Genomic DNA, 13,388 nt, shown 5'->3' with positions numbered 1-13,388 from the left:
TCCTATCACGTTCCTTAGCTTTTTTGTTTCTTTAGCCTTTTCTCTCTTTGGTCTCTCACTTTCTGATACTAATACCTTTTTTCTCTTTTTTTTGAACTCCTGGGCTCAACCAGTCTTCCCACTTCAACCTCCCGAGTAGCTGGGACTATAGGCACAAGCCACTACACCTGGTTTCATATGAGTGCATTTTAAAGATTTTTAAAAAACTGTGTACCAGACAATTTAAGTACGTGCTAAAATGTCTATAACATTTTAGTTTGTTTATATTGAATATTAGCAATAAGAAAATAAAACATTTTAATTTTTTATCTTGATTGATGCTACTTTTCTGGGCAACCTTCACTTTTAAGTTTGTGGTTTTAGCTCACTTCTTATTTTAGTTACAGAAAGCAAATTTACTAAGTCTATAACAGGCCAATAAATAATTTACTTCTATACCCGTATTAGTCTGTTCTTACACTGCTATAAGGACATACTTGAATAGGTAATTTAGAAAGAGATTTAATCGGCTCACCGTTCTGCATGCTATACAGGCTTTTGCTTTTGGGGCGGCCTCAGAACACTTAGAATCATGGCAAAAGGTGAAGGGAAAGCAGGCACATCTTTACATGGCCAGCAGAAGAGAGAGGAAAAAAAAGAGAAGGAGAGAAAGAGCACGTGTGCACAAAGGGGAAGGCGCCACACACTGTCAAACAACCAGATCTTGTAAGAAGTCTATCAGGAGACAACTCTAGGGGTATGGCGTTAAGCCATTAGAAACTACCCCCATGAGCCAGTCACCTCCCACTAGGCCCCTCCTCCTACACTGGTGATCACAATTCAACATGTGGTTTGGATGGGGACACAGCCAAACCGTATCAGTACCTTTATAATTTTTGTTTCCATATGGCATTATTAGCATAATAATAACATAAACTTAGTAATACATTTAGATATTAGACCACCTTTTTTGTTTTATGAAAGATGTTTTCCTCTTGAACTTCAGCATAGACCTGATTTCATGGTTTTCTATTTTCCATGTGCAAGACTTTAGAACTTCAATGAAGCATCTGTGTTTCTAAAAGGCATGTTTCTAGGGATTTATATTTTGCACTTTTAGTTGGTAAGTCTTTAAACCCAAGGCCTTGTTTTTGTACTTCTTTAATTTTGAGTGATATGGGTGGGGAAAAATAACAATCCCCCAGACTAACAAATATGTGCCAGGCTCTGTTTCTAGCCTCTTAGGATATGAAGTTGAATGAGGCAAGATCTATTAAAAAAAAAAAAAGTACATTAATAGTTACCTCTTATTGAGGGTCTACAATGTGCAAGGCAATCTGCTTAGTAGTTTGTATGTAATAATTCTAATCTTGACAATTCTCCAAGTTTTGTAAATGAGGAAGCTGACATTTATTATTATAATAGTTTGCCAGGCTGTACAGTGATCTGTTTCTTATTAATACTGTACCATTTGTCAGTTTCCATAGTGTAGCAGTAGGTCCTGGATGCCTGGTTAAGAAGCAGTGATATCACTGAGTGCCTGCCCCAACAGTTCTTTGACCTTCTGCTATTATAAAAAACACTTAATTGTATTTTAAAGTATTTTTAAGATTCTCGTTCCTGTGAATAGAGGACATGTTTACCCCATTGTGATCCATGTGCTGTGATTTCTGTCTTCTACCCTTCCTTCACTTTTTTATTCTTCATTTCCTGTATTAAAATATATTCCTCCAAAAAGAATGTACTGTATTATGGTTTGGGGTTATTATTATTATTATTATTTTAGCTGCTTTGTTTCTCTAGTAAAGAGTATACTATGAAAAGTAAACATCTTTTCATAGGCAACCGTGATTGCCATATTCTAATGAATTGTTTTCATGGATATTTAAAATGTTTTGGAGGAGATTATTTGTATCAACTTTGGAACTTTGGTCAGTCTGTGGTTGCTTCATTTATATTTATCTCTGTTTTAAAAGTATAGTCAGTTCTTAGCTATTAGTGTGGTTTTTTATTCAAGAAGATAATTGAAGAGAGGTAGTAGTTTCTGCTGTTAAGTAGGGACTCTGTCTGCCAACCTTCTGTTGAGTTTTATCTCCGTTGGTTTGTGTCTTTGATATTTTCTAATACTGCTTCGGAGTAGCACCCCAAAGAATAAACTGGGTTGTGTTGTTAGTAACTAATAACAGGAAATTGTGTTTGAGGAGGTCATGAGGTAGATAAACTTAATCGCTTGGAGAATTGTCAAGATTAGAGATAAACTTTTATATGTGTACCATCTACTTGGTGTACGATAATTCTTTGGGTGATTTAAGAGTTGACTTACGCCGGGCGCGGTGGCTCAAGCCTGTAATCCCAGCACTTTGGGAGGCTGAGGCGGGTGGATCACGAGGTCAAGAGATCGAGACCATCCTGGTCAACATGATGAAACCCCGTCTCTACTAAATATACAAAAAATTAGCTGGGCATAGTGGTGCGTGCCTGTAATCCCAGCTACTCAGGAGGCTGAGGCAGGAGAATTGCTTGAACCCAGGAGGCGGAGGTTGCGGTGAGCCGAGATCGCGCCATTGCACTCCAGCCTGGGTAACAAGAGCGAAAACTCCGTCTCAAAAAAAAAAAAGAGTTGACTTACATTGGATACAGGTAGTGAAGAATACTAATCTGTGGGATTTGACACATTTTTATTAAAGTTTGCATTTGCTTTTACTTAATTGAGGACAAATAATGTTAATGGAACTTACTGTGTTTGTGTATATCCTCCTTACCTCCCTTTTCAGCTATGTGATGATGATGCCATTTAAACGACAGGCTCTAGTGGAATTTGAAAACGTAGATAGTGCCAAAGAATGTGTGACATTTGCTGCGGATGAACCTGTGTACATTGCTGGTCAACAGGCTTTTTTCAACTACTCTACAAGCAAAAGGATCACTCGGCCAGGAAATACTGATGATCCATCAGGAGGCAACAAAGTTCTTCTGCTCTCAATTCAAAATCCACTTTATCCAATTACAGTGGTATGTATTTTAGTATGACAGATGAAATTAAAAGTGATTTTGCAGTTTGCCTCTAGAGTGACTGATCTGTAGTTTTTTCATTGCCATCTAGATACTAGAAAATAGTTTTTTTAATTATGAAAATTAATCTTAATTTTTGCTATCAAGTTTAATGAACAAAGAAAAAATGCTGAGCACTGAAGCCAAAAAGATAAACACAGTTATACTAATTAAACAGGCACATTGAAATTTTTAATGTATAATCAGTACCAGTACCATTTTTGGTAATAAGAAATTATAGAGACTTATTTGAAATAGTTCAAAAAAATCTTTCACTCCTATGCCAGCATATGTATAAGAACATCTACTATGTTATGACAGAATCCCATGTTACAGTAAGATGCACATATCATTATGAATTATTTTGCAATAGCTTGTTAATCTTTCTTTGATTTACTTTAATTTCCCTACTTCTTTACTCTTTTAAAAAGTGTAAAAATTTTTAAAAAGGATTTAAAAAGGACTTAAAAAGGATTTGTTTCCTGGACCAGTTTTCTTCCTACTCACATGTTGTTTCATATTAAGCTAGTAACACAGACACTTGATTTTTGTAAGGCATAGAAGAACATCACAGTAAGGGAAATTTCAGTTGGTATTATATGTAGTCTGGGCATATTATTTTGGGATGTAAACTGAAAGCATAAGATATTCTTTAGATTTAATTAGACATTTTGTATTTATTTTAAATATTGATAGACTTAATAGTATTAATATGTTTACAATAGTTGGTGTTGGGAAACATAACTTACCTAGTATAGGTACTCTGATTTGTTTTTTGTTGTATCTCTGGTATGTAACAATGCAGCTCTGTAAATTATAGGTGCTCAAGAAATTTCTTGATAGTTGAATAAGTACTCCTAAGTAGATATTTAGATTCCTTCTTAGATGACTGGTGTCTTGTTTAGTGACATCTAACTGTATGAACTTCGTTGGGTCTTTTCTTTATAGCCATTGTCCCTTGGAAAATGAGTATCAGAGTTGTTCTAATATGATTTCTTAATACATATTTATTACTATAACTCAAGTGATTAGAAAATTAAACATTTCAGTGTCACATTTGGAAAAAAATATTGATTATAGTTTTGGTTTATTTTATATTACCAAGTTATTTTAGTTATCTGTTAAGAAAATAAAAATTGAGAATTCATTTATGAGATAAAATAGATGACAGTACTTTCCAAATGTTCCATTGGAACTTTAATGTGAGTATATTGTGTATGTGAGGAAACAACTTAAGATTTATTAAAGTGTAATAATTTTAGGCAGGCATGGTGGCTCACGCCTATAATCCTAGTATTTTGGGAGACTGAGGTGGTAGATCCTTTGAGCTCAGGAGTTTGAGACCAGCATAGGCAACATAGTGAGACTCTGTCTCTACAAAAAATGAAAAATTAACTCATGGTGGTGCATGCCTTGAAGTCTCAGGTACTTGGGAGGCTGAGATGGGAGGTTCATTTCAGCCTGTGAAGTCAAGGCTGTAGGGAACTGTGATTGAGTCACTGCACTCTAGCCTGGGCAACAGTGTGAGACCCTGTCTCAAAAAAAAAAAAGTCATAATTTAAAAAATTAATTTCATTAATAATTAATAGAAATGACATCTTGACAGTTGATGGTTTTTAGGTAAAACAAAGTATAGCTTTAATGTTTTACCAAATGTAAAGTGTGAAGAAGTCTTGTCTTTTTCTTTCATAGGATGTTTTATATACTGTATGCAACCCTGTCGGAAAAGTGCAACGTATTGTTATATTCAAGAGAAATGGGATACAAGCAATGGTTGAATATCCTTTATTTGTACATTTTTATTGATGTGTAATTCATATGGATCTTATTTTTTCCGGCTTAACCATTTCTAGACAACTGGTGTTTACCTTCTTCTCTCACAAAAATCTACTTGACTTAGATTTAAAAAATGAAACTGCAGTATTCATAGGATATTTTACTATTTATAATAAGAATAACTTGCTACCCGAAAGCAATCTAGTGCTTCCTCTTTATTTAAGCTGTTACATAACACTGAAGATACATACGCTTGTACCATTTTGGAATTTATCCCAAATGAACTTTTCTAACTCCCTCTTAAAATAGTTTGGAAGTACCAAAACTTTTAAGTCAGTAAAATCTTTCTTACCTTTTTTTATTGAGCCTTTTAAATGGTCATGGTTTATGTAAGAGCTACTTCTTTATGTTAAAATGGTCATGGTTTATGTAATAGCTACTTCTTTATGTTAAATTTGTCATATGTTGAGTAAAAAGAGCAAGTTACAAAATAGTATAGATAGTACACACCCATCTTAAAAAAATAACAATAATAAAGTGAAAACCCCAACCTATGTGTGCATGTGTATGAATAGGAAAAGGTAGGGATATACAGCAAACTCTTTAACAATACTTACTTCTGGCAAGGTACTTTTGTTTTTTGTTTGTTTACTTTATATACCTTTGTGATTTGATTTTTTAAAAATTATGGATTATGTAATTTTTTTAAAAACTGATAAAATTTTAGATAAATTATGATAAAACTCTGCCTTTTCAAAAATATGTAAAAATCATATATGTATTTTGTATTATTTTGTTTTTTTTTTTTGTAATGTTCTTAAAGAGTAAAATCTTTTCTGTTTCAAGGTTGCAAGTTGTCCTTTGCTAGGAAATGGGACCATGCTCCATTATGTCCTCTGCTTTCCAATTTATAAAGTACTAACGATGACTTAAAAGAATTAAGGTAGATAGTTTGGTTGTATTATGTCTTCTTTGGTACCCTTGATCTTTTTTTTCTTTTTTTTTTGCAATGGAGTTTCGATCTTTGTTGCTCAGGCTGGAGTGCAGTGGCATGATCTTGGCTCACTGCAGCCTCCGCCTCTCAGGTTCAAGCGATTCTCCTGTCTCGGCCTCCGAGTAGCTGGAATTACAGGCACCCGCCACCACGCCCGGCTGATTTTTGTATTTTTGGTAGAGATAGGGTTTCACCATGTTGGCTGGGCTGGCCTTGAACTCCTGACCTCAGGTGATCCACCCGCTTTGGCATCCCAAAGTGCTGGGATTACAGGCGTGAGCCACTGCACCTAGCCACCCTTGATCTTAAAAATAAATTTTCCTAAAATTCATCCTGAAATTGGTAAAACACTTCCAGAAGTAAAAACGCTACTTCTGATTATTTTCAGTCCTATCCTTTGGGAGTGAGTAATGATTATCAGATACTTTAAACCAAATTTCCTTAATAGAGCTTATGTTTGAATCAGTCCTTTGTGCCCAGAAAGCTAAAGCAGCACTCAATGGAGCCGATATATATGCTGGATGTTGCACACTAAAAATTGAATATGCACGGGTAAATATTTTTTTCAACACCCTACCAAAGAAATATTTATGCTTTGGATATACAATTTGAACTTACTTTATTTTCAATCTCAACAGCCAACTCGTCTAAATGTTATTAGGAATGACAATGACAGTTGGGACTACACTAAACCATATTTGGGAAGACGAGGTAGGTATTTTATGCATTTTAGAATGTACTTAATCTGCTGACAAATTCTTATATGCAGTTAGATTCTTTTTTTCCTGAGATGAGCTAGTTAATTCAAATGAAAACCTTGGTGAATGCTTTTGTTGCAAGAGGCCATGTAATGCTGGAAAATAACCTTGAACATTAGTGCCCCCTACTGGTATGATCTGAGCTATTTATATTTAGTTCAACAAGGAGCCCACACATTCAGGCACGCCCGCAGTTCAAGGACTTGCATTTCTCCAAGCAGCTCTCTCTCTTTGGAGGAGAGGAAACTGATTCAGAATATTCCTTACAAACTGCAGACTTGCACACTGCTTCTCTATGGAAAGGACTTTCCCCCCAAGCTGGACGAGGCATTAAGAAGGATAGAGGACCAGCAGGCTGACTCTACACTTCATCATGCACAACATCGGCAACAGCAAAAAGCCCTCTGAAAAACTCAGACTCGCAATTCACCTTGACTGCATACTGCATGCACCATCACCCCAAGTTTTTAAAGGAGGACACTTAAGAGTACTTCAGAATTGCATGGGATGAACACCATGATAGACTGTGCCCATTTACTCAAGTTGTATGTATATATTGGTCTGATTTCCCTTAAGGTTTCAGTTGTAGAATTTAAGACTTTCCACTAAGGGAAACTAGACTTCATCTGCAATGTTGTAAATCTTAATGCCCATTACTGTAACTGTTTGCAGCTTAGATTCAAATTGTTAATTGGCAAATAACCAGGACCAGTTTATTAATAGGTCTTGGGAATTGATAACGCTCAACCAATCCACACAGATAGTAAAAGTAAAAGGATGAGAAAGGTGCACACTTGCTGCACTTGTTTACTTTTTAAATTTTTTGTTTTTTTTCCTCAATTGTGGACATGGAACAGAAATTTTAACATAATGAAAAGGTGCATTATATGTGAAAGATGTTCTTCTGTGTGGTTTGATTTTTGTAAAGTGGCTGTTTATAAGTTGTCACTTTTTGTAACAATTTAAGGTTATCACTTATGTCAATTTGTGTAACTAGAAATTTTGACATTTCAAATGTAGGTGAACCATGTCTGTTCAAGGTAGAATATATATAAACTTGATAAATCTGAAAATAAGAGCATTTCATTTGAGATGCATCTTCACCTATAAATGCTAGATTTCATGAGCATAAATTTGATAAAATTGTTTAACTGTGTGACAATTCTGGAATATACAAATTAAAATATGGATCTTGTAAAAACAAGGGGGCTTCAGTATTGGCTACATCTTAACTACAATATCAGTGTTTGAACCACAGGTTGGAAAAACTCAAGATAAATATGTCTGTAAAAGTAACTAGAAAAAAATTTTATGGCATACAAAATATCTTGGGCAGTGGGTACTCTATAGTGCATGTACTCTAGCAAAAAGAAAAAGACAGTGTGATGACTGATCTTTTTGCATGTTTGCATATTTAGGACTTTTAGGTGATTGGCTTCTTTAACTCTCAATTCCCAGGAAATCATCTTGCCTTATGCATGAAATTGCAAATAGGTTTGTTTTGTAATGCAGCTTTGGCTAGACCCCATGTTTTTCACTACTTATGCAATCTGCTTGGCCTAGGGTTGGTGCAGTTGAAGTCAGTATTAGAAAGCAAATCCTTAGCACTCAAACAACAGGACAAGTGGTTGATGAGAAATCTCTCACTTCTGTCAGTTTACAGTTAACGACCACTCGGTTTTGTTTTTTAAAAAAATTTCATTTGAAATAGTTTTGGTTGCATTTTTCTCAGGGTCTCTTAAAACATGTATAGATAATGCTTCTTATTTTAACAGTGTTTACATCTATTCTTTTAAAAGGTCTGAAGTTTACACAAAGCCAGCTTAGGTTACTTCTTCATACAATTCTAGTCAAATAAGTTTAGAAATGTATAAGGTAGATATGTAAATAGTGAAATATAATTAAAGCAAGTAAAATAGTTTTAGTTTACACTTTCAAGGAAAAAAAGTTTTTGTTTTCTAATTTCTTACAGATATTTGTCTTGCAAGTTCGTAACAGTTTATGTTTTTGTTTCTGTAGAGCTCGTAGCTTGCACTCCAGTTGATAGCTGTTCAAACTGTTAGGTTGCTATCCCCAAATAAAGACCTTCATAAAATTTTTTCAACCAAAAAAAAAGAACTTTTAAAAACATAACTTCACTATTTTCAAAGCCCTTTTCAGCTCGAATTATATTTTAGTGTAAAGAATTCCTAACCGGGACTCCAGGGAACCCCTCCAGAAATCTTAAGCAAAATCCGTAGATAGGTGCATCTTTTCGGGTAGAAGGTCCACAGCTTCCATCAGATCAGTTGACTCTGGGAAAGCTTACCACCATTTAGAAACTGATATATTTAGTGTTTGACTTTCTGCTCACTTCTGTTTTACGTGACCTTATATTAGGTAGTGAATACTTCAAATGAAGTGAATTATTAATGAGAATGTTTGGCTGAAAGATACCTTGGAGATCATCTACTCTGACTCCTTCATTTTATGAATGAAAATTGTGAGTTTCTTCGATGATATAGCAAACTAGTGGTAAAGTTGGAATCATCTGATTCCCAACCCAGTTCTCTTTCCTTTATGATAAAGTGCACTGTTAATTGTATCAATAAAACGGAGTCATGAAGACATTATGGTTGTTTTGGTTTTAACATTCCTAGGTCAGATAAGGAATTAGTGTTTGATGGTGTATGCTTAAGCAGAGGAACATTGACAGAATGGATTAATAGACTAGATTGGTTCAAAAGGAGTGAGACTTACATGATGAGAGATGTTAGAAGCCATGTAGTAGAGGGAATTGTGAATGTTAAGATTGAAGAAGAAATGACTTTGGGGGAATGGGAAGTCATAATAACTTGTCGAACATTTAGAAGAGGTTTTGGACAAAGACTAAGTCTATAAGGCCCCAAATGGGGTAGAATATGGGTAGAGGATCCATTTCTATATAATATAAAAATTAGTGTTCTCACAATTTAGGACTTACTGGGTAAGCAGAAGCTAGATGGTCCTAACTGATAGAAATGATGTAAAGAGAATTTTTCCATATGGCCTCAGTCCCTTTCAATGCTATAATAACTTGGAATAGTGATTACAACTCTACTTCTCTAGACTGAAGTGAAAATTAAAGTATTTCTCATCTCCCATAAACCTCATTTGTTTAGGTGACTAAGGATATATGTAAAGCCTCTCTGAATTTTCAAGGATCAGAATGACCAGAGTCTTAAGATACATATTTTTAAAAATCATATTGGGCTCTGTAATTTGATCACTAAACTTTCTAAAAGTGTTATAATGATTTTTAAAATTTATTAACCAATATAGGAGGTGCTATTTTAGAAACCTGTAAGTAATTTTTTTGATGTCTCTAATTAGATTTGGGAAAATTGGCATGCCTTTTCTGAAAATGTAGCTAGAATAAAAGTTATCCTTTAGAGTATTGTAGTATTCTCATCCAATAATGTAGCCCCCTTGGTTAGCTATATCTTGGCATCTTTAAAGTTTGGGGGTTGCTCATAGTCCTGCCTGGTGTTAAGGTCAATAGACAATGACTTATTCATGATATAATACAAGCCAGTGGTGTGAACATTTTCAGCTCTCAAGTCAGTAGGTGTTTGTAAATATGTGCATATACATATAAAATACTCTGTGTTTACTGATTGTGAAACCATGTAATACAGGTTGTTGTTGGCTTATGCTGAAACTTCTTGAAAGAAGCCCACTTTGAAAATGTGTTGCTGTTGAAGCTAATAGTATGATTCAGGTACTGTCTTTCAAAAGTACTGCACTTAAAGCTTGTTTTAAAGACATGTATTGGTAAAAACTTCTGTACAATGTCAAATCTAGCATTGTGTACATTCACTTTCTGAAAAGTATCCATTCTTCCTTAAATTTGCAAGTGTGATTGTATTTAGCCTTTGCCAAAAAGATATATTCAAGTTAAGTGGAATTTGTTAGATAGAATTATTTTTTACACTCTTGGTGTTGTATTTAAATTGGATATGAATGGATGTTTAAAGTTAACCAGGAATCACATTTCTTTTATGAATTGTTGTAATGGATGTTTTGAATGGGTGTTTCCCATTTGAGAACTCTGTTGTGTACTTGGGTCAAAATTGTTAAAACCATGTTTCTACTTTTGTGTCAGATAGAGGAAAGGGTCGCCAGAGACAAGCCATTTTGGGAGAACACCCTTCTTCGTTTAGACATGATGGCTATGGTAAGTTGTCAAGGCAGAAAGAAAGTAGTAAAGATGAACTGTTTGACTTTGTGCATTTCTGATGAACCATGGCACATTTCTTGTCTCTATATTTTTACTGCTTGTCTGACTCGGTTTATATGGGATCAGTCCCTTATAATGTATTCCCAGGAGTTGTCTAAAATTTGTTTTCTTAGGATATTGATTAAAAAAAAATCCTTGAGATAAATGAGAGCTACTGGTTGGGGATTGAACACTTTTTTGCCATTATATTTTGGTGTGGTTTTGATTTTTAATGGGTTCTGGCTTGTAAGAGGACCAGAAAGAAGTATTTATTGTTCAGTAAGTGTATTTTCTTTCATTCCAGCAATTAGGAACAGAGGAATTTTGAGTAATAAAAGGCAGAAAGAATAGGGTATTTGTCAAAAAGAAAACATGCTTCTGGTTAGACTCACCTTTTAGTTCTGTAGTTGGTACTTCGGTTTCAGTTAAATTTGTTCATACTTACTCCCCTTTTAAAACTTCTCAGCCTTTACTGTTTGCTGTGTTGATAAGATTATGGAACCTAGAATAATGTTTTTCCCCAGGAAAAAGTTAGGTAACATTAGGTATCAAACTGTTGTTCTTATAAGTAGATGTTGAGAATTGCTATTGATAAGACTTTTAACTAGCTGTAAGTTGTTTTAAAATATTACTTGGTTTTTAGTGGTAGTTATTGAATCCACCTATTCTGTGCTTTAAAGTTGAAGTACAATGCTATTAAAAGTGGGAGAAAAGAGAAATTTCTATATTATAGTCTTGGGATTGGTCACTGAAAAGCCCCTGGTATTGCCTATTGTGCTAAATGTTTCAAATTGCCTACATATTTGCTTTAATGACCATTCTTAACTGTGAGTTTTAGCTTTTTTTTTTTTTTTTTCTTGAGATGGAGCCTTGCTCTATCACCCAGGCTGAAGTGCAGTGGCACAATCTCGGCTCGCCGCAACCTCCACCTTCTGGGTTCAAGCAATTCTCCTGCCTCCACCTCCTGAGTAGCTGGGATTATAGGCACCTGACACCATGCCTGGCTAATTTTTATATTTTTAGTAGAGGTGGGATTTCACTGTATTGGGCAGGCTGATCTTGAACTCCTGACTTTGTGATCCATCCACCTCAGCCTCCCAAAGTGTTGGGATTACAGGCGTGAGTCACCGTGCCTGGCCAAGTTTTAGCTTATTTTCTAGTGTGTTTCTTTTGAACTCTAGGAGTGTGTGTGTGTGTGTGTGTGTGTATGTATGTATGTGCACGTGCGCATCTTCAAGATTCCATAGTCTATAAGGTAGAAAAGATTGAAACCATCTCTGTTTTGTCAAAACAGTAAGTGTGGTATAGAATGAAAATCTTACTACAATTGGTTTAGTGAGTGTGTACCTTGATTGTTTTTCTTAGTTGTTCCTGTAACAGAGTAAATTTTTTTTTTTTTTTGAGATAGAGTCTTGCTCTTTGCCAGGCTGGAGTGCAGTGGCACGAACTCGGCTCACTGCAACCTCCATATCCCGGATTCAAGCAATTCCCCTGCCTCAGCCTCCTGAGTAACTGGGACTACAGGCGTGTGCCACCACGGCCGGCCAATTTTTTTATTTTAGTAGAGACGGGGTTTCACTATGGCCAGGATGGTCTCGATATCCTAACCTCTTGATCTGCCCACCTCGGCCTCCCAAAGTGCTGAGAGTACAGGCGTGAGCCACTGGGCCCGGCCTTGTAACACAGTAAATATTAAACATGGTTGTATGAGTAGTTCTGATCCTGCAGTAAAGAAATATTGAGAGTCTGTTGCACTTTGCATAATGGAGGGTTACAAATAATTTGCTATTATAAGTTTGTGGTATAGTTGTAGAGTCATAGCAGTCAGCTGAAGGCTAAAAACTGGTTAAATATTTTGCCGAAGGGGATTAGAAAAATCTGTGAAAGAATAAATGAAGGGCAAGGAACTCAACTGTAGTAGTGTTGAAACAGATTATTTTCTTAGTATAAGTCTGCCTTCCTTTATAAAATATTTTACTGAAAAATTGTATAAACAAAATATGTCATATACCCAAAAGAACTCTTTTTGAAAAGCCCATTGTGAAATTCTTTGATAGTTGTGGTGGGATTGTATAGGGAGGTATCCATTCTGAACTATGTCCATTAGAATATTTATGAAGTTAATTCGTTCTACTTTTCTAGGGACGTAAGAAGAATGGGGTATATGAGGAAAGAGAGTGAATAAAGAGAGGCAGAGAAGAGAAGTAAGATGCATAATAGGGGAAAACGCAAAGATGGGGATGTGTATTAGTGATATTGAGCCTTTTTACAAATATTACAAATCACAACTGTATCCCTTCAGATCAGCAGTTCACCAAAACAGGTTTACTGGCATTTTGGGATCACATTATAGATGACTTTTCCTTTTCCTATGTGATTATCTATAAGAAAGGGAATAGAAAAAGTTAATTATGGTTTAGGACCTATAGATTCCATCAGATTAAATTTGTTCATTGGTTTATTATAGCAGTATAAAGTCTATGTGAATCATCACAATTCTTTAAATTTAATTTGGGAAGCCCAGACTTTTACAAAATGAATTGGTAGAAGCTTTCATAGTTGAATCATGGCAAAAATGGGTATATAGATTTAT

The 13,388-nt window shown here is 35.1% G+C and overlaps 1 protein-coding gene across 2 annotated transcripts in view; it reads left to right on the top strand.

Moving 5' to 3' along the window:
• The window catches only part of HNRNPLL (heterogeneous nuclear ribonucleoprotein L like), a 41,603-nt gene that overhangs the window by 14,224 nt on the left and 13,991 nt on the right, over positions 1–13,388 (top strand). For both annotated transcript variants that reach the window (XM_064364010.1, XM_064364009.1), the window contains 5 exons: positions 2,754–2,991; positions 4,723–4,803; positions 6,251–6,352; positions 6,439–6,511; positions 10,682–10,753. In XM_064364010.1, the coding sequence (XP_064220080.1) occupies positions 2,754–2,991; positions 4,723–4,803; positions 6,251–6,352; positions 6,439–6,511; positions 10,682–10,753 (566 nt within the window). The remainder of the gene's footprint in view (positions 1–2,753; positions 2,992–4,722; positions 4,804–6,250; positions 6,353–6,438; positions 6,512–10,681; positions 10,754–13,388) is intronic.

Source organism: Aotus nancymaae, unplaced genomic scaffold (assembly GCF_030222135.1).
Source record: "Aotus nancymaae isolate 86718 unplaced genomic scaffold, 86718_ANA_hifiasm-v0.15.2.pri h1tg000057l, whole genome shotgun sequence".
NCBI lineage: Eukaryota > Metazoa > Chordata > Mammalia > Primates > Aotidae > Aotus > Aotus nancymaae.
The sequence above is the reverse complement of the archived record's forward strand: the minus strand, read 5'-3'. Positions and strand labels throughout refer to the sequence as shown.